The sequence below is a fragment of the Palaemon carinicauda genome, chromosome 21 (genome assembly GCF_036898095.1).
Source record: "Palaemon carinicauda isolate YSFRI2023 chromosome 21, ASM3689809v2, whole genome shotgun sequence".
Lineage (NCBI taxonomy): Eukaryota > Metazoa > Arthropoda > Malacostraca > Decapoda > Palaemonidae > Palaemon > Palaemon carinicauda.
Window position 1 is genome coordinate 35832202 of NC_090745.1, and position 21846 is coordinate 35854047.

At 40.8% G+C, this 21846-nt stretch overlaps 1 protein-coding gene across 1 annotated transcript in view; it reads right to left on the reverse strand.

Annotated features, from left to right (window-relative positions):
• Positions 1-21846, reverse strand: part of LOC137614662 (UPF0235 protein C15orf40 homolog) — a 271475-nt gene that overhangs the window by 46095 nt on the left and 203534 nt on the right. The window contains exon 3 of the mRNA XM_068344354.1: positions 15182-15278. Within this exon, the coding sequence (XP_068200455.1) occupies positions 15182-15278 (97 nt within the window). The remainder of the gene's footprint in view (positions 1-15181; positions 15279-21846) is intronic.

Below are 21846 nucleotides of genomic sequence, written 5' to 3' on the forward strand. Positions count from 1 at the left end.
TATTAAATCTAATAGATGAAAAAAATAAACAATAAATATAAGAAATAAACTATGATAAAAAATTATAAATAAAAATTTGAGTCATATCTATGAAACCAATATTTCTAAAAAAATTCAAAATCTTCAAAAAGGGAAACTCAGAATCCAATAAAACGTCAAAAAAATAAAAAAATAAATTTTTAACACAACATAAATATCTTTCTCTTTTAAAACTTAGCAGTCGTAAAGAATGTTTTACAGTTAAAATACTATCACACACTGCATAATGGAACTGTTTCATGAGGAGTGCACATTAAAAATCCATGCGTCAATTTTGTATGACCAATTCGCAATCTTGCTATGTCTATTCTGTCCTTTTATCTTTCTGTTTTGATGATTCCCATGGAGACACAATTAGCTTTATTTCTTTTAATTCAAAATTGTCAGATTCATAATTAAGGATTATTTTCTACCTGGCTATTATGAAAGGCTTCATGATGCTTATATAATCTTTAATGGGTAGTTTAATGTCCTTTTGTGGTAAGTATGTTGCTGACTTAGCAGCAGCATCAGTCTTTTCCTTACCAACAACCGCAGCATCAGATGGTATCCAACATATTCAAATATTTAACCCGTGAGAATGGAATTTGTTAAAGAGCTCTTTAATTTGCAATACCAGCTGGTTCTTATACACATAATCTTTTAGGTATTCTAGGGCACTTCTTGAAACAGTATAAATGACAAATTCATGATACACAATATCTTCATTTGTTTTAATAAAGTCAATTGCTAAATATGAATATTTCAAATGTAAATACTGATGCTTCACTATGCAATGAGAGTGGACTTATTTTCTCCGATCGATTGATTGATTGATCTAGAATCCTCTGGTATCCTGATATCGAAGGTCATTGACGCCAATATCATTTGTTATGAAGAATAAAGAGTATTCAATTTAAAATCATAAAAACCACGATGTCCTTATAGAATTTAAATAGGTTTTATAAGATCTGATTGGGAAAGAAATCTAAAAATACAGTTGGAATAGTACAATGCATCCAGCCCAAGAATCTTGGCAAGGATGAGCTTGCCATCCTCACCTTGAGCCTCAAACAGATATCTAATTCTTTAGGAGCTATAAGTGGGGCATTTGATCAACAAATGCCTCACTGTCAAGGGCACCAAACAGTCGCTGCAATATGGCTGGCGTTGGCCAGTCAACAGAAACTCGTGTGTCAACCGAGTGTGACCAATGTGGAGATGACAAAGAGTAGTCTCCCACTTTAGGGCATCATATCATAGCTTCAAGGAGATAATACATTCGTTATTTCTCTCATCTTATTTGCAACTAAAATATTCCAATGCTGATGCAAATTATCAAAAATTAAATTCCTAATGCTAGGTAAAAATTCGTTACAGAGAATGGGATACCTTCTTGGTAGCAACTCAGCTGCAGCATTCTTTGCTAGTAAATCTGTTTTCTCCTTTCCAGCCACATGTACGTGTGCTGGAACCCAGCAAAATTTAATTGTTATACCTATCAGCCCAATAATAAAAAGCCCCTCTAAAGTTTTTAAAACTATAGGGTTACTGGAATTAAAAGCCTCTAAAGCTTGTAAGACACTCCTTGCATCAATAAAAATGGTATAACTGTCCACATCTTTTAACGGTTAGTATGCCATATAATTGGGCTGAAAATATGACATATTTGGAGATAATTTGTAATTTCCCCTAACTAATACAAACCTGGAGTTATTTATGTGGATATACTTTCACTAAAGATGGAAGGTAGCCCTTAGACTAAAAGTTGGAGGTGGCACCCTCCCTAACCACTGTAGTGGGTAGGTAAGAGGTGTCTGTGGGGTACTCATCCATCTATATCTACTCGCACATTGGTGAACTACGTCACTTTTTTATTGCAGGCAGGACTTATCGGGGGGCAGGTGATGGCAGGACAATTTATATAAATAACTCCAGGTTTCTATTAGTTAAGGAAAAATACAGATTCTCTCTGAATTTGTTATTAGCTCCCACACTAACACACCTTACGTTATTCAAGTGGATGACTCACCCTTATGCGGGTGGTAACTCTGACCACTGACTTAGTCATTGACCAGGGTTTGTCTAGTACAATATTAGACTGTAATCGAGGGAAACCTAGCCACCTCAGTTATTAATATGAAGTGAGAATGATGGTGGCCTCAGCAATACAAGTAGTTGTGAGAGACAGCATATAAATGTCTAGGTAAGAAAGTTCAGAGTTTAAATAGGAGTCTTACACAAAAAATATAGATGTTTCCCAATGTCTACCTCACAGGAAGCATCATGGACATGTACAATTAGGCCTATATCAAGTTAAAAGTATACTAGGTTACACAAGGGAAATGATTATTACCTGCAGAGGTTGAAGCCAGCTTGCAGAGGGATCCATGGCGCTGTACCCAAAAAGAGGGGTAGATGAAGAAAGGAAAAAGCCAGATATACCTTCATTCATCTCAGTCTTAACCCAGGTAACCAATACCCTCAACCATCTGCTACTTGCCCAACAAGGAGCCCAATGTATTTTTAAACCACTTGTTGTTCAGCCACTATAGGGCCGATAGTAAATGTATCGAGTCTCCTGTGGGTCACGTCTTTGGAGATAGTGGGCGGGAAGGTCGTCTGACGCTTCCACACACCCGCAACACGAAGTAATTATGTTTGAATACCAGGGACGTATTGATACCCATGATATCATGAGTTCTAGGTCTTCGAGCTGGAGGAGGGATAGGATAGAGAGCACCGTCTATGACCTTGCTTATCCAATCTGAAATGGTGTTTCAAGTAACCCTCCTCTTAACCCTACCTGAACTGGCAAATAAGGATGTTAGTCGGGAGTGAGTTGCTGCAGTGCATTTAAGATATCTCAAACTCCTTATTGGGACATAGTAACAATTGATCTAGGACATTAGTTACAGAACGTAGACTTAATCTGAAAGGACCCAAATCTAGGGTCCAGTACCCCCGGATTTTGAGTCTTGAATGAACTCAGGGATGAAGCCGAGTGTCACCTCCCTCCATCCCCTTGAATGAGCGATGTCGTATGAGAGACCATGAAGTTCACTAACTCTCTTTGTTGAAGCTAAAGCAAGTAGGAACGCCGTCTTCAAAGTGAGACTGCGATCTGTTGCAAGGCGTAATGATTCGTAGGGAGGTTCTTCTAAGGATCTCAAAACGCGAACCACGTTCCAAGGAGGAAGTCTTATCTCTAACTGGGGGCAGGTAATCTTATAACACTATATGAGTAAGGAAAGCTCCAACGAAGAGGAAAGCTCTACTCCCTTAAATCTAAACGTGAGGCTTGAAGCTGAGCGATAGCCTTTCATCGCAGAAACCGAAAGGAGTTTTTCCATCCCAAGGTATACAAGAAACTCAGCTATTACTGGAATAATGGCATCAAGTGGAGAGATATCCTTTCCCCAACACCAACAATAAAAAAAAACTGTCCACTTTGCCTGGTATATGGAGGCATATGAATTTTGCAAGTAACCAGACATTCTTTTTGCAACCTGTAGCATAAAGCCAATCTGAGAGAGGAGATGCAAGAGTGTCGCCAGGCATGAAGCCAAAGAGACAGGACAGCCTTTTGAACGATGTTCGCGTGTGGTTGTTTGAGTAGATCTGGTCGTGGAGGTAGTTCTCTTGGGAGATATACTAGAAGATGCAGAAGATCTGGGAATCATTTTTTATGATTCCATAGCTGAGCAATGAGGGTCATTGTTAAGTTGTTGTATGCTCTGGTTGTGTGAGCTTTCTCCTCATCAGAAAAAATGGGGGAAATGCGTACACATTAGTGTTGTTCCACCGTTGTTGGAATGCATCCTGCCATAGAGCTTGAGGGTCTGGGACTAGAGAGCAGTAAGGTGAGAGTCTGAAGTTCAGGGGCGTTGCAAACAGGTCCACTATTGGGGAACTCTACAAAGTCAGGACTTTGTTGGCTATTAGAGGATTCAAAGACCACTCGGAGCCCACTATCTGAGTTGCTCTGCTCAGATTGTCTGCGAGGGCATTCCTCTTGCCCGTAATGAAGGGAGCTGATAGGGACTCCGAATGTTCTACTGACCATCGTAGAATCTCTACTGCAAGATGGCATAGGGGCTGGGAAGAGGTACTGCCTTGTTTTTTTGTATGTAAGCCACACCTGTAGTGTTGCTGCTCATCAACACCACAGAGTGGCCTGCCAGAAACTGATGGAAGTGATGGAGAGCTAGAAAGACTGCTCCCATTTCCAAGAGTTTTATGTGCAGGTACATTTCGGACTAGGACCATAGGCCTGAGACCATGTGATGCAGCAAGTGGGCCCCATTCTTTTTTTGATGCATCTGTGTAGAGCAACAAGTCCGGAGGATGGACAAGAAGATCCTGTCCTTTGCCGAGGTTTTCATCAGTCACCCACCATAGTCCGAGGGGGGTTGAGATGATCCTGTCCTTTTCAGAGGTTTTCATCCATCACCCACCATAGCAGGTACGTCACTTGGTCTTGTGTAATAGGAATTAGAATGTCTGGAGAGTCGGAGTGTTGGTTCCACATGGACTTCAGCTGCCATTGTAGGGATCTGATCCTGAGGGACATAGGAGACGTAACCACTGTCGGGCCTGTATATCTTCCCATATGAGGAAGGGTCTTGCCACTTCTCTCAGCCAGTGTACTCTGTCGTCTGATGTAAAGACTTTCTGTCAGTTGGAGTCTATAATCATACTGAGATAAACCAGTCTCTGGGATGGAAGCAGTGATGACTTTACGAGAATCATCATGATTGCCAGATCCTGACAAAAATAGAAGCATGTCTCGGTGATGAAGAAGGGTCATCTCCGAGTCTGCTAGAATCATCCAATCGCCAAGGTATCTTTGGAGATAAATGCCATTCTTGTGATAACACTACGGCGAACACCTTGATGAAGACCTGAGATGCTATCACGAGACCGAAACAGAGAACTTTGAATTGGTATCATTTGTTCTCGTGTATGAAACCGAGTACTTCCTTGGAGACGGATGGATTGGGATGTAGAAGTATACGTTCTGGAGATCCAATAGGCACATGAAGTCCTTGGTCTTACAGCCTGGATGACCGTGTCTGCCGTCTCTATTCTGAATAGAGTTTGTTGAATAAACTTGTTCAGGGGCAAGAGATCTATGACTGGTCTCCGGCCTCCAGACGCCTTTTTCCTAAGAAAGAACTCGACTGTAGAAGCCCGGAGACCCATCCCAGATCTCTTGGAGAGCGCCCTTCGGCGGCATGGTCATGATTTCAGCCTGGAGGGCTAGCTCCGTAATTGGTTCCCGTGACAGAGGAAGGAGAGATTGAATGGACAGGATGTGATACCCTACGCCAATCACCTCGACTGTCCAGGGATCCACCCCGTGATGTTGCCACCTCTGCCAGAGGCGTTGTACGTATCCTCCCACTGGTGGTCGGTGATGAGGATTGCCCTCCCTAGCGGAAGCTGCCACGTCGGCTATTCCCTTTACCCCCTTTCTTTCCTCTGAAGGACTTATTCTCTTTCTGCTCTTTGGACTGAAAAGGACATTTAGACACCTTAGATGGTCCAAAGAACCTGGAAGTCAAGGGCTTAGAGGTGCTGGGTTGATTCCTGGAAGGTTGAGAAGTCCTTCCGCAAGACCGGGAAGTCATGTCCCTGTGGAGGAGAGAATCCTTGGAGGATTTTCTCCACTTGTCAGCTGCCCTCTCCATGGCTTTTGGGATGAAGAGTGAGGATCCCTCGAGTATTGCATTCCTCAAGCCTGTTACTCACACCTTTGGCACCTAATTGTGAAATCTTCTGGTCATGGTATCCAGCTGCTTGAGGGTGGCATTTGCCCATAAGTTGACTGCGGGGTGTGATAGGAACTCCAGCGAACAGACTCCTCAGACAGATTCTCGGACGCACAATACGGCCTAACGACCCCAAATCATAGTTCAAGCCATGGAGCAGCCTGCACGACGTACTTTTCGCACCTCTTTCTATGTTGAGGAGCCCAGCTGCCGAAAGCAAAGCTCTCAGCGAAGAGAGAGTCTGAATCAGAAGTCCCCTAGTAGGAGACTCTACTGAGGGGTCGAGTGGGGTTTGTTTCCGATCTCGTAGTACTTCATTTGGAGTACGAAACGAAGTGGGAGAGATCTTGAGGAGGAACCTGCTCTCAAGGAAGTAGAAGTTCCTGCTATCTGAGAGATAGATTTCCTCCTGGCTGCTGTCAGTCCTTTCGACCATGGCAATACTGCACTGGTCTTAGGGGGTCTCTGGATCCCAAACAGTTGGTCTAGGACCATTTCCTCCCATTCCTGGGAAGTAGTACCAGGACCAGAAAGCTTGTTTATGGTCAGCTAGAATCTACCCAAAGGCATGTTCCAACTCCTTATGCTCCTGTTCAGTGGAAATTTGGACTCTCTATCCCATGTGGCCCAACACATGAAGAGGCTTCAGCAGGGACCAGTCCTCTGTTAGAAAGGGGCTGCCTCTCTTTAGGTGAGAGTACACTAGTCAGTGGGGGTGGTTAGTCCCTCCCACCGGCGACTCCAATGCCTGGTGTCACCCATTACCCGTAAATATGGGTGACTTACAACCGGATCACTGGAGCCCGATTCTTAACAGACTTGGTCTGCACCCAATGGGGTCTGCCAGAGGGTGATGGCGTCTAAATTGGCACAGGTTGAGATGGAATGCCGTCCATCCCACACAGTACCAAATCCAAAGAAGCAGCCAAAGTATAATCAAACAAGCCAAAGTCATCAACACGTTTAAGCCCAAAAGGAAGAGATTGGAGAATAAAAGAAATAACCAAAAGGAAAAGAGAAAGTGCTGATTGATTTAGTTGGATTAACAGTTGAGCACCGAGGTCCAGTGGGAAAGTAGTTCCTACTGTTCATTAGAGCCCAGCTGCTAATCCCTAAGCGCCCCATCCTCATCAAGGCTTCAGCATCTGGGGGGTCCGTTTAGAGGACATACCCCACTTGTATATAAGGCTCTTATTCTCCTAAGCCACCTTGTCCATGACTTCCTTAACCAATTCCTCGAGGAAGAGATCTTTCCCCCCAGATATTGGAGTCGATTAGTTTTCTAGGTTCATGCCTGATAGTAGTAGTGGCTAGTACGTGTTCTTTACATGCTCTCCTGGCTAGGAAGAAAGCATGGACATCATTATGAAATATGGTTGGGCTAGTCTTTGCCAAGACAAGGAAGATCTTGATCAGATTTGGAATAGTTCCCAATAAGCATCTCTAGATAAGATTGGAAGGATGAAGAGGCAGATAGTCTCTCTTTGGCTTCCAATTCTTTCCTTGATAGGGATTCGGGAAATCTAGGCAGTTTCTCATTAAACTGCTTGCCTCTGATGTCTTTATCTAGTTTTCCAACAGTAAAGATATGTTGGACATCCTCCCAACTCTCCGAACCAAAAGAAAGCGCTAGGAAGAAAGGTTTGCACTCCTCTAGCACTGGTAATAGTCTACCTTCCACTACGGCTTCTTTACAGCCTCTAAACTTTAAGAGGCGATAGGGAAGACAGTATTCTTGGGGGCTACAAAGGTAGCTTGCTTCCTGCCAAAAGCAGAAAGTTGGGTATTAGTGAATTTGGCCGTATGCAGTCCTTAACCAAAAGACACTGAGCTTTACTATGGTCCAGAATGAGTTTCTTTAGGGATCGTATCATCCCTAATTGACGCTTTTGAGTTAAGCCTTACGTAGCAGTAAGGATAACTATCGATCGATGGGAAGAATTCCAAGTCCGAGACTGGCTAGGAACACAAACCCTCTCTGATGTGGAAGCACCCTTCACTTAAGGCCATATGCTCAGCATAACACCAAGGTTTCTTAACTGCACATTCTGGTAGGGAGCCTTAGAAGCAGGTACCTTTTGTAAAGCTTCTATCCTCGCTATGAGGTCCGCTTAAGAACGTTCATGTTTGATGGTTAGGTTTTCCATGAAAGCTTTAATGGACACCGTACGTTCCGAGTAATTAGGAAATGAAGGTTTGTGTAACGAAGGAACAAAGTGTAAGCTGAGGCTTGAGCAGTAGGGATGGGGGAACGAACTAAAGAAGCACTGGGAACTATACTCACCCGATGTACTGTACATCCAAAGACTCTTCAGGGGCTTCCGTGGTCGGCAGGATCCTCTCCCTCTTTGACGACCTAGAAGAAGTTGTCAACGTGTTGTTGGTGGTGTACAGGCTCATGACTTGCTGAGCATCCCGAACTTCATCACCCTCAGGATCTGCTGGTACCAGTGGGAGTTGAACCGTTGGTAACTGGTGACCAAACACAGAGGTCACTGCAGCCTTGGGAAAGAGGAGGTCCTTCAGTTCCAGAGAAGGGAGATAAGGGGCATTGTAAAGTCAACAGTAAGAGAATGAACAAACCCATAGGGAGGATTCACACTCAGGGGACATACAGGAAAGAAAGGACCTGCCAAAACCTGATCATTATCATTAACTTTTGAAAAGAGGGGGTTTTAGACCGTAAGATAATGAGAGCTGTACAAGATGGCCAGGATGCTAAGAATTGGAAATTCAAAGGATGTCCTGTCAACTAAACGAGACAATGTCCCTCAGATATGGGGGAGGATACGAAAGAGCAGATGACTAGTCTAAGGCTGCAGCTAAGGCACCAGAGGGAAAGACCCATGGCTAACACATAGCCAGTACTAGAAGAACTCAGGCTGACAAGACTGGAAGCAGAGACAGAAGGTGACACTTCTGCCTAAATAGGCTAACCAGGCAGGGGAGTCAAGACTCCACAGCAAGAGGGACATAGCACAGGAAGGGAACCTTCAGACACAGAACAGGTAACTGCCAAGGCATCAGAGGAGGACCCGAAGGGTACTAACTTTAAGCCTAGATAGGGTTAGGCCATATGGAGAACTGTCTAGGCAAGCCTAGCCTACCTAGCGGGTGAGGGAAAACTCAAAAGCTTTAGTAAGATGACTAAACAAGAGGAACATAGTCCCCAGTACAGTCAGGTCATGGCCTAACTAGGAAGGGGAACGGGCAGAGAAAACACCCAAGGGTGGTCTCTAAGGCAGCAGAGAGATTTAGTCCAGGGAAGGAGAAAATCTCGCCTACCCAGGACCAAGAAAGATAGCCTTCAAGGTATCCTGTCCAAGGATGGAGACAAATCATACTTCAGCCGCCATGGGAATAGACAGGGATGGGAAAAAATTTCCACAGCAAGTAGGCACACTAACAGGCACAAGGGTAAGGGAAAAAAGGGGGGTGATGGGAGACACAGAAATTGATGAGGCAGCATGACACAAATGCCCAACTGCAACATTAGAACAGAAAGTGTTCCATGGAGTCTGCAGTGATAGGGCACAGATAACAAGTAATCACAACCAGGCATAGCCTACTGAAGACTAAGAGGGAAGCCTAAGAATGGTTAAGGCAACACAATGGGTAAACATAAGTAGACGCAGGGAATAAGTTCTCAAGACCTGTGCCGCCTTACCACACATATAGGTTAAGTAAGTGGAAAGTGAAAAAAACAGTCACCCTAGGACAACTGAAAGCACTATCCAACTCCGAGAGAGACCTTTAAAACTGCAGCTCCCCGGCGTGACAAGTTGACAGCATAGTCAGCCTCACTAAACCAGAAAGGTTAGGTGATAGATGGGGATGGTGCATAAGTGAAAATTTATCAGGCATAGCCTAAGTTAATGCTGATAAAAAACACACAAGCAAACACCAAAAAGGGGAGGTGGGATACCCATAATCATACCCCACTGTAAAAGAATAATGTAGAATATACTGCTGCAACAATATGACTAATTAACTAAGCGTTTTTGAGCGATTTGGTAACATGTTATGATATCACCGACCGCATGATGGCTACAAAACAATAAAGCATATGAAACTAAAGATACAAAGGGTGGAGATGCAAAATTCTCCAACACACAAATGGGAGGGTACACAACTTAGTCGATGAGAGAGAAGCCAAAGCATCCATGATCGAAAATCGCTCAAAAAGTCAAGGAAAACAGGAAGAAACTCTCCAAGCTATCATCAAAGATGTCGCTGCGAAGAGGGAATGGTTCAACAGGATAATGTTAGTTATAGCACATTGAGATTGGGGGTTGTAACGGATCACTTGCCCACGTATCCTACCCTCTACCTTATCCTTTGAGACAAGGTTAACTCTAATTGGGGAAGGATAACCATGGCTTGTTATTAACACGTCCCTAATTTATGAACGATCTCTCTCAGGATATTCGCTCTGGAGGTCAGAACTCTGTTGATACCTCTAAGGTAAAATTTTCTCTGGTATATCACTGAAAAAAATATCCCAAGTAGAAGCTGCCAATGAGGAACTTCCATTTAAAGAAAGTAGTGAAAATAAGGACGAGGTTGGAGGAACATTGAGACGTCGTTATAGACTAAAAACTGAAATTTAGAGTCAAACTGGTAGACAACTTTCCACAAGTTTGAGAGCCCTGCTGTGCATCAGAGGGCTTCAACACTGAAAAGCTATTCTGTGCTGAAGACCAATGACTAAGTTAATTCATTCTCTCGTTAGGAGAGTTGGTGCCATTCTAATTAGAGAACTTCATTTCTAGTGATATCAAAATTGTTTTACCCAAAACCCATAAGGTTGAAGAGATTTTGGGTGCAACTCATAATACTTACAATGCCTTACAAGGTTTGCAGTCAGAAAGGCTAAATAATCAGAAGCTTTTGCAACCTAAGCTAATACCAATCTATAGAAAAGAACTTTGGTAAAGTTGTATAGGTAATTGTCCGGGGCCAACAATGAGACTTGGGATACATGAAGTTCTAAAAGGCTCTCTGACACTGTTTCACCCTTTCTGATTTGAATGAACATTGGTAGCTCACCTCTCAATGCCATGTTATGAATGTTTTTAAGTATACCATGTCTTCATGCAGTATCATATACTTTTTCAAGATAAGAAAGATGGTTTCATCCCACTGTTTGGAAGCAAATGCACTACAAATAGAGGACTCAAGTAAAAAAAGCACATCAGTCATTGAGTACATTATCCTAAAACCACACTGGATAGGTGATAGAATACCTTTCTTCTTCGGGTACCACATTAGTCTTGCAGTGACCATCTTCTCCATAACCATATATAAACAAGGTATCAATGCAATTGGTTGATAGTTTGCTGCTAAAAACTTATCTATGCCAAATTTTAAAAATCATTGGGAAACATAAAATTTACTTTCAAATTTGTCATTTGTTCCGACACTAATACAAACCCTAAGCTATTTATAGGGATGACTCCCCCATTAGGAGGGTGGAAGTCCAAACCAACTGGCTTGGCCTTTGACTCTGGGTTTTCTTATACGGGCTTGGCACATAACTGAGAGAAACCCTGACACCTCGCTAAAACTTTGTGCAATGCACGAATAGTGGCTTGAGCTACCTGTGTGCTTGTGATACTAGCAATATGACTGTCTAGGTAAGATTTCTCTATGATAAATAGGAATCTTTAGGATCAAACATAGATGTTACCCAATACAAATCTCGTGGGGAGCATGGAGAAGTAACAAGTATTATTTCTATACTAAGTTACACAAGGGAAAGGGTTATTACCTGCAGATACATGAGGCCAGCTTGAAGAGGACCCATGAGTGCTGTTCCCCAAGGGAGGCGAAGATGCAAGAAAGAGCCAATCATTCTTATACATTCATCCCGGACTAATCCCGGGTAACCTATGCCCTCAGCCATCTGCTACTTGTCCATCAAGGAGCCTGAGCCATTTCAAACCACTTGTTGTGCAGCCTCCACAGGACCAATGGAGAAGGTTTCCATGCTCCTGTGGGTCACATCCTGCAGGCAGTGTGCGGTGAAGGTCATCTGATGCTTCCACACACCAGCTTGCAGTAGCTGCATTACAAAGTAATATCTTTTAAATGCTAGGGATGTACTGATGTCCCAGACACCATGAGCTCTAGGTTGACGAGCAGAAGGAGGGTAGGGATTCAATGCATGGTCAATGACCCTGCAAATCCACGGTGTTCTCTGCAACCCTCCTCTTAAACTTCCCCGTGCTGATGAAGAGCGCTGACACTAGGGGAAGAGCTGCTTTGGTGTGTTTAAGGTAATACCTTGAACTCCTCACAGGGCAAAGAAACAGTTGATCTGGGTCATCAATAACAGAACGAAGATTCCCAATCCAAAAGGGCCCGAATCTAGTCTTAGCGATAAACTCAGAGATGAAGCTGAGTGTTAACTCCCACCATCGCAATGAATGGCCGATGTAGTATGATAGACCATGAAGTTCGCTGACTCTCTTAGCTGTAGCCAAAGCGAGCAGGAACACCTTAAAAACGAGGTGGCGATATGTTGCCTGGTGTATTACAGTAGTTCGTAGAGAGCATTCTTCAGAGACTGAAGGATGCAAACCATATTCCAACTGGGGGCAAATAAGCCCATAGCTTCCTATGAGGAGAGACAACTCCAACGAAGAGGAAAGATCACCTTTCAGCCTAAAGGCAAGGCTGTAGGCTGAGAAGTAGCCTTTCACCGCCAAGACCAGGAAGAAGTTTTTCCTCCCGAAGGTAAACAAGGAACTCCGCTTTGTTGGAATAATGGCATCGAGGGGAGAGATAACCCTTCCCCGACACCAACCGCAGAATACACTCCCATTGGCCTGGTAGACTGGAGCAGAAGATCTTCGCAGGTATCCAGAGATGCTTCTCTCAACTTGTTGTGAAAAGCCTCTCTGCAAGAGATGTTGGATAGTATCCAGGCATGAAGATGAAGAGAAGCTACTGCTTTGTGGAAGATAATCAACTGTGGCTGTTTGGGCAGATCATGGCGTGGAGGGAGTTGTCTGGGGATCTCCGTTAGGGGCTGCAGAAGGTCTAGGACCTACTCTGAGTGATGATATAGTGGAGCTATGAGAGTCATGGATAGATTGTTGGATGCTCTGGTTTTGTTGAGCACCCTTCTCATCAGGAAGAAGGGAGGAAAGGCATACACATCGATGTTGTCAGACAGCTGTTGGAATGCATCTTGGACTCTCGGATTGAGGTATAAACAGAAAAGGTAGTCCTATAATGACTTCAAGATAAATAAGTACATTAACACCGTAATGGACAAATCACCACCATGTAGAAGCTGACAGAGAATGCCTATCATGTTCTTTCATATCATTTCAAGTTGGATTTCATAGATTTATATCAAGTAAAGGAAAAATAAAGTAAAAAGTACCAAAATTTGTCATTTTCAAAATTAGATGTAGGCTATAAATTTTACTTGTTACCCTGTAATGTACCAAATTTGGTTAACAAGTACCAAAAATGTAACCATGTAGGCCTAAATTCTGGGTGCCCAATCCTCTTGAACTAAGCAGGGTAGTCTGTAGTATGTGTGTGTATTTTTCACAGGACAGTAGTGCTGCTCCAATCCAGCAGGACAAACCTTATGGTCAGTCCTCTGTGTGTATAGCCGGCTTTAGTCAACCATGCGTAACTAATGGTTAGTGAGTTAGTAGGTTATGAGTTGACCACCCTAGGGCAGCACGTATTCGTGGATTCTCGCTTTTTACACCTGACTCTATTACCTAACATCCATCAAAAGCAAGGGCTGGCAGTGTGTGTATATGTGTGTCAAACACAATGGCATTTAATATCATATGCTACCTTTGAGAATGTATATCCACTGGAAATTCATTTATGATACCATTTTCTGGCTGGAAAAAAAAATTCAAACTTATGACTCTTAGCAGAAAGTATGCCCGCAGAGACTAGTAATCGAGCTATCAAGAGATAAAGATTTATTACAAGTTTACCGTATGTATTCCTGTCAAATTCAGTTATCTGTTCTTAAATTTAAAATAAAACCATCGCCACCATGATAGCTGATTGGTAAGTTTGCAACATGTGGTTTCTTATGATGAATATATAGTATATCACTAACACTTGTTATTTTAATCAATATAAATATTAACCACAATGGCATTCAATATCAAATTCTACCTTTGGGAATGTATAGCCCTGGATATTCATTTATAATAACAGTTTCTGGCTGGGCGAAGATTTAAACCTGTGCCACTTAGCCGAAACCATGCCTGCAGGGACTCTACCAATCGAGCTATCAAGAGAGATATAAGTTTATCACAAGTCCACCATACATATTCCTGCCAATTCAGTTATCTGTTCTTAGACTTGAAATAAACCCATCTTCACCAGGATAGCTGATTAGTGGGTTTGCAATGTGGTTATTAATGATGATTATATATCACTAACACTCATGATTTTAATCAATGTAAATATCACCCCCAATAGCATTTGATATCGAATTCTACTTTTGGGAATGTATCTTCACTGGAAATTCATTTATGATAACAGTTTCTGGCAGGGCAAAGATTCGAATCTTTGGCTCTTAGCCGTAACCGTGGCTGCATGGACTCTACCAATCGAGCTATCAAGAGATATATAAGTTTATTACAAGTCCAACGTGCATATTCCTATCAAATTTTGTTATCTGTCCTTAAGCTTGAAATAAACCCATCTCTACCATGATAGCTGATTAGTGAGTTGGCAAAACATGGTTATTTATGATGAATAAATATCACTAACACTCGTGATTTTCATCTATGTAAATATCAACACCAATGGCATTTAATATAAAATTCTACCTTTAGGAATGTATATCCAGAGGTAATTCATTTATGATAACAGTTCATTATAAATAACCACGTGTTGCAAACTCAACCAGAGTAGTAAAGGTAAGGAATTGTATTTATCTTTACTATTTTCTATTATTCAACTGCATATCTTTCAATATTCTTTCTGGTCATAATTATGTTTCCCTGATATAAAGTGTGTTTTTATGTCCTATATTATGATCTTACTATACTGCATTAGTATAGGGGCATCATTTTGTTGATATTCGCCTCAGTTATAAACGAAGGATCTAAAATATTGATAAAATAAAGGCACTTTCATGAAAAGTTAAAGGTAATTTAATAAATGCAATAAAGTTAAAGCAAATTCCAAAGTGAAATGATTCTTCAACCAATGGAGGGTACTTGGTCTGACGCTTGAATGTGGAGACATCTAGGGAGGAGCTCTTATTTTGCTTTTGGGTTTGGTAATTGGGGCTGGAGTACATATAAGGCTATTGTAAAGTGATGTGCAATAAAGGTATTCAAATGGGTGTTTAATTATCATAAAAAAACGTAATATTTTACTACATAACTTACCAGTAACTCTGCTTTCTCTAGCTCCAGGTTTGGCTAAAATTCTTATTTGAACATTTCCATCTTTGGTTAAAGTAATGGGTGAAGAATTTTCAACCTTCTGGAATATAGATTTAATTAATAGTATAAATACATTGAATTACTGTATATTGGGAATAAGACTAAATAGTAAAAAAGTTAGTACCCAAATACTTCCTTAAAAACTACAGTAAACTCGAACTAAGAATTTTTAACAATCAAAATAATGAGGCCTAATATTCCCGATATTTCTACTAAACCTAGTGGAAATATAATGAAGTCTTACAAGTAAGGCGACAAGTTTCCTAAAGGAGATTATGATTTTTTTTTATTATGTGTAATATGCCACTTACGTAGCACCAAACTATGTTATAATTGGGACTCATAGATGTGAGGAGCTTCTTTGATATAGGTCCTATGATCCTACTTATGAAAGCGACAGTTTTATTTTTACGAGGATATTTAGCTGACTGATGAAAGATTGATTGATTTGAAGTTCCCTGGCATCCTGACATCGAAGGTCATTGACGCCAATATCGTTTATTATAAATAAAGATTAAAAGAATATTCAATTAAAACCAGAGAAGTAAATATGTTATAAAAGTTAAATACCATTAAGAAGTCCTGCTCCTGATATGAATTTAAAAATGTCACTAGAAGTAAATATGTTATAAAAGTTAAATAGCATTACGAAGACCTGCTTCTGATATCAATTTAAAAACGCAACTAGCATTGTACGACACATCATGTCCGAGGATCTTGGCCAGGATGAACCTGCCATCCTCACCTCGAGCCTCAAACAGATATTTATCTCCTAAGTTATTATAATTGGGGCATTCGGTCAACAAATGCCTCACTGTTAAAGGTACCAAACAGTCTTCGCAATACGGTTGGTGTTGGCCCTTCAGAAGAAACTCGTGTGTCAACCGTGTGTGACCAAATAGAAGTCTCCCACTTTCGGGGCATCATGTTATATTGCTCTCTCATCTTATTGCCATCTAGACTATCCCAGTGATGTTGCCAATTATTACAAAATAATTTCTTGATGTTAGGTAGGAAATCATTAAAGGGAATAGGATACCTTCTTGGTAGCAACTCGGATGCAGCATTCTTTGCCAGTAAATCTGCCCTCTCATTACTAGACACTCCTATATGTGCTGGAACCCAACAAAATTGAACCATTATACCTCTCTGACCAATAATAAAAAGCCATTTTAAAATCTTTAAAACTAGAGGGTTACTAGAATTAAAAACTTCTAATGCTTGAAAGACACTCCTTGCATCACTAAAAATGTTAAAATTACCCTCCTCCTCCAACGCTATTTTCTCAATAGCGGTTAGTATGCCATACAGATCGGCAGTAAATATGGAAGCTGTTAAAGGAAGTGCACCTCTACAATTAAAATCATTACTATGTACTCCAAATCTAACGCCAGCATCAGATTTGGAGCCATCAGTATATATAAAAGTTCTGCAACATGTTCCATAAAAACAGACCTGGACTCTAAGTCAGTCATATTCTTCTTAACTCCAATAAAATATTTACAAAAAGATACCTCTGGTAATTTTCATGGAGGTGTTGATGATACCTCAAAAGGAAGCACCTTACTTCTAATTATATTCAGACTGATTAATAATTGTTTCACCCGAAAGCCATAAGGTTGAGGAGATTTAGGGTGCACCTCAAAGTATGATGTGTGTCTTACAAGGCTTGCAGTCTGAAAGGCTAAAGAGTCTTTGCAACCTAAACCAATACCGAACAATAGAAGACTTTCGGTAAAGGTCTAGAGGTAATTCTCCAGCATCAACAAGGAGACTTGTAATAGGCAAAGTTCTAAACGCTCCTGTGGACAATCTAATACTAGCATGATGTATTGAATCTAACATCTTTAATCTTCTTGGGGTGGCTGAAGAGTATATTTCCCATCCATAACTAATTTTGGAAAATGTCCAGGGCTTGTATAATTCAAAATAGTATTGCAGTCTGCCCCCATGATGTATGGGACAATACTTTTAAAAGATTCAGAGCCTCAAGACATTTAGCTTTTAACGCTTTTAAGTGAGACACCCACGTAAGCCTACAATCAAATATCAATCCTAAGAATTTAGCTTCACTTACAAATGGGATACGTTGAGCTTTAATGTATAAATCCGGGTCTGAATGTACTCCCCGGATACGACAGAAATGTAAAATAGTAGTTTTATTAGTCGAGAACTTAAACCCATTCATATCAGCCCACTGGATAATTTTGTCAATTGAGAGTTGTAATTTTCTCTCAACCATTGCCATTCTAGTTCCAGCAAATGATATGGAGAGATCATCCACAAATAATGGTGAGAGAACATCCCGGGGAATGACTGAGGATATCCCATTAATTGTTAGTGTGAAGAGGGCTACACTCACCACACTACCCTCAGGAACTGCTTCTTTCTGACATTTACTCTCTCATAGAGCTTCCCCCACTCTCGCTACATTCAAGTTATTAATTTTAATATCATTCATGTTACTTATTTCCTTAAATGCTTCCTCATGACTACTGTATGATATCTATGAATCCCATTTATCATCTTCAAGTTTCATCCTTATTTCTTTTATACATCCATAGCACTGAAATGCTTTATATAGGTTATCATAATTTGTGTCTATTGGAATTTGGGTAATATGAAGGATTCGAAGTTTCCTCGTGTTACTAAAATGACTCAATTTTGGAATATCAGTAGAATGGTCCTTTCCAGTTCCAAGGTCATCAATAGAATTTTCCTTAATAGACTTGCCAGGGGTCGTCAACAGTACCGGGGCAAGAGTCAGCGTATCCAGGGGATTGGGGGTCCATTGTTTGAAGAATCCATAAGTACTGAGAAAGAAAAAATATGAGTTTGATTCACCTGCTCGAGAATACTAAGGCATCACATGTTTGAAAGGAAATTTGCACTCTCCACTATTGGCACAATGAGAGTATACTTCCCAGATGGTTCACTCCATACCCTATACGAAGGATAGCACCAAAACAGATATAGAGGCACAGGTGTAAGCTGAACCCGCCTGTTAGGACTGAGACCAAGAAAATAGGGAATTATCCTCCCCATATCTGTAATGATGGGCTTTCCGGCCAAAAGTCGAGGGTCCTACCCCAAGCATTGGACCCCCCTGGATTCCAAAAACCCAACACTTGAGAATAGTTCTACCAAAAAGGTCCAAACAATCCTCGGGATGGCTGTTATCATCCAATACACTCACATATAGCTTTGAATGCAAATACCTCCTAACCGTGACAACTCCCATTCATCGAAGCAGGCAACAATAACAGATGTAGAAACATCCACGCCGGGGCTACAATGGATGTAGAAACATCCCACCCATTGGAAATATATATATATATATATATATATATATATATATATATATATATATATATATATATATATATATATATATATATATATATATATATATATATTGTATAAGTATATATATATATATATATATATTGTATATGTATATATATATATATATATATGTATATATATATATATATATATATATATATATATATATATATATATATATATATATATATATATATATATATATATATATATATATATATATATATATATAATGTACATAATATATGCACATATATAATGAGGGAAATTTTTCTCACAGAGTTGGGGCAGCAACAGGAAAGAACGTTTATGAAATTAGGAGAAGGTCGAAGCAATATTAAGAGGAAGAAAAAGATGAGAGAGAGAGAAATTTAGATTCGAACTAGGGGAGCAATTTCCCTAAGTTCGAGAGCCCTCTTACCCGTCAACACGTTTCAACACGGGAATGATATGCCGTACTGAAGCTCAATGACTTCATCAAGGCATTCTCTCATCAAGAGGGTGACTAAAGAGTGAAGCATGACTTCTTACAGAGCTAGCCAAAATAAATGCGGTAGGGAAAAATAGTATATATATTCAATCTAATAAATATAAATGAAACATATAATAAAAATTAGTTAAAAAATTATTAGATACAAATAAGTAATCAATAGAAATTTAAATCTTATCTACAAAACATATGCCTCTTAAAAACATTAACATCTTAAAAACAGAGACACTCAAAGAATCCGATAAAGCGTCAGACATACTTTTCTTACCAAAACATAAATATCTTTCTTCTAAAACTTGACAGTCGTAAATATGTACAGTTGGAATAGTGCTACACTCAAAGCACCTAGGAATTGCTTCATGAGGTGTATACATTTAAAATCCATGGGTCAGTTTTGTATGAACAATACGTAATCTTACTAAAATAACTTCCGTACTTTTATCTTTTTTGTTCTCCCATTTTGCTGTCTAACCTCTCCTCCCCTTTTCCCTGTCTGGATTTTTTTGAGGGGACGCCATTGCTGGGATTGCAATCTTTTTTGTAAACCAATTGTGGAAGCTGTGGTGGTCTTGCCAGCTACCCAATAATGTTTGAACAAAAGGACTGTCAATATTCGCAGATTGGCGCACAAAACTATCTCGTAGAGAAAATTGGCCCTCGGATTCCAGGGGTAGATTTTTTATTTTTTTTTTTTTTGACATAGGACTCCACATTCTGCCCAGTTTGCCTACCATTGGGATTAAAGTGTGGAGATTATACAGTGATACCTCTCGACACAAAAGAATCTGCTAACAAAATTTTCACTCTGCAAAAAGATGAAGAATTTTACGACTCCCATCACGAAAAATGCTTTGAGCAACGAAAGGAGATATGGTATGAGAACACAATTGTGTCCGAGACTGATCTTAAAATTCGCGCACAACCAGCTCGTAAACTTGCCACCATCCTCCCAAGCTCCCATTGGTTATCTCCCTTCTCAGATGATAGTCATCGCCATAAGATCCGGCTCTCCTATTGGTCAGCTTATACTATACTGTATCCCATTATGCATTTGCACATTGGCAATCCTCAGCCATTTTGTTTCGGCTGGGGTATCCTATGCATTAACTTTTTGTTTGTGATTTTGCTTTCGTGAATATTGTACTGTATTGTGTTGCGATATTACAACAGTTTATAAGCAATGGGTCCCAAGAAAATTTACGACTCCCATCACGAAAAATGCTTTGAGCAACGAAAGGAGATATGGTATGAGAACACAATTGTGTCCGAGACTGATCTTAAAATTCGCGCACAACCAGCTCGTAAACTTGCCACCATCCTCCCAAGCTCCCATTGGTTATCTCCCTTCTCAGATGATAGTTATCGTCATAAGATCCGGCTCTCCTATTGGTCAGCTTATACTATACTGTATCCCATTATGCATTTGCACATTGGCAATCCTCAGCCATTTTGTTTCGGCTGGGGTATCCTATGCATTAACTTTTTGTTTGTGATTTTGCTTTCGTGAATATTGTACTGTATTGTGTTGCGATATTACAACAGTTTATTAGCAATGGGTCCCAAGAAAATTTACGACTCCCATCACGAAAAATGCTTTGAGCAACGAAAGGAGATATGGTATGAGAACACAATTGTGTCCGAGACTGATCTTAAATTTCACGCACAACCAGCTCGTAAACTTGCCACCATCCTCCCAAGCTCCCATTGGTTATCTCCCTTCTCAGATGATAGTTATCGTCATAAGATCCGGCTCTCCTATTGGTCAGCTTATACTATACTGTATCCCATTATGCATTTGTACATTGGCATTCCTCAGCCACTTTTGTTTCGGCTGGGGTATCCTATGCATTAACTTTTTGTTTGTGATTTTGCTTTCGTGAATATTGTACTGTATTGTGTTGCGATATTACAACAGTTTATTAGCAATGGGTCCCAAAAAAATTGGTCATGTGCAGGGGGAGAAGAGGATGATACTTTTTATGGAGACGAAGATGGAAATAATCAAGAAATATGAGGCTGGGATGCGGTTAAGTGTGATCGGGAAAGAATATGATAGTAATGATACTGAAAAGGAATAAAGCCATGCCATCAAAGCAGCAACACCTTCTAAGGGCAGGACTGTTTTCTCCAGCAAGAGGAGCCATGTTCACAATGAGAAGGAGAGGCTGCTGCTTGTCTGGATTCAGGATAAGAAATCACTGGAGACATGATCGCCGAAATGATAACCTGCCAGAAGGCCAGCACCATTTTCGGTGATCTCATGCAGGCTCAGGCAGAAGCTGACTCAAGAGACGGGACATTGAAGTATGCACCCCCAGAGTTCAACGACTTCTCGGAGGTGGTTTGAAAAATTTAAGAGATGCTCTGGCATTTATTCGGTGGTGGGTCATAGGGAGGCTGCAAGATCGGATACGGAAGCCACCGAAACCTTTTTTAGCACGTTCGACGAGTTGACTGTCCAGGAATGCTACAGTCTCCAGCAAGTCTTCAACTGCGACAAAACTGGGCTTTTCTGGAAGGAAAGGCCTCGTCAATCATTCATCACGGAAGAAGAAAAGAAGCTACCCTGGCATAAGCCTATGAAGGGCAGGATTGTAAGGTAAAGCCCCTGCTGGGGTATCACTACGAGACTCCTTGAGCCTTCAAAGCCCACAAAGTGATGAAGGAGACGCCTCAGGTGTTGTGGAGGGCTACTGCAAAAGCCTGGGTAACAAGAACCTTGTTCACCAAGTGGGTAAACCTTTGCTTCGGCCCGATTGAGAAAAAATATTTA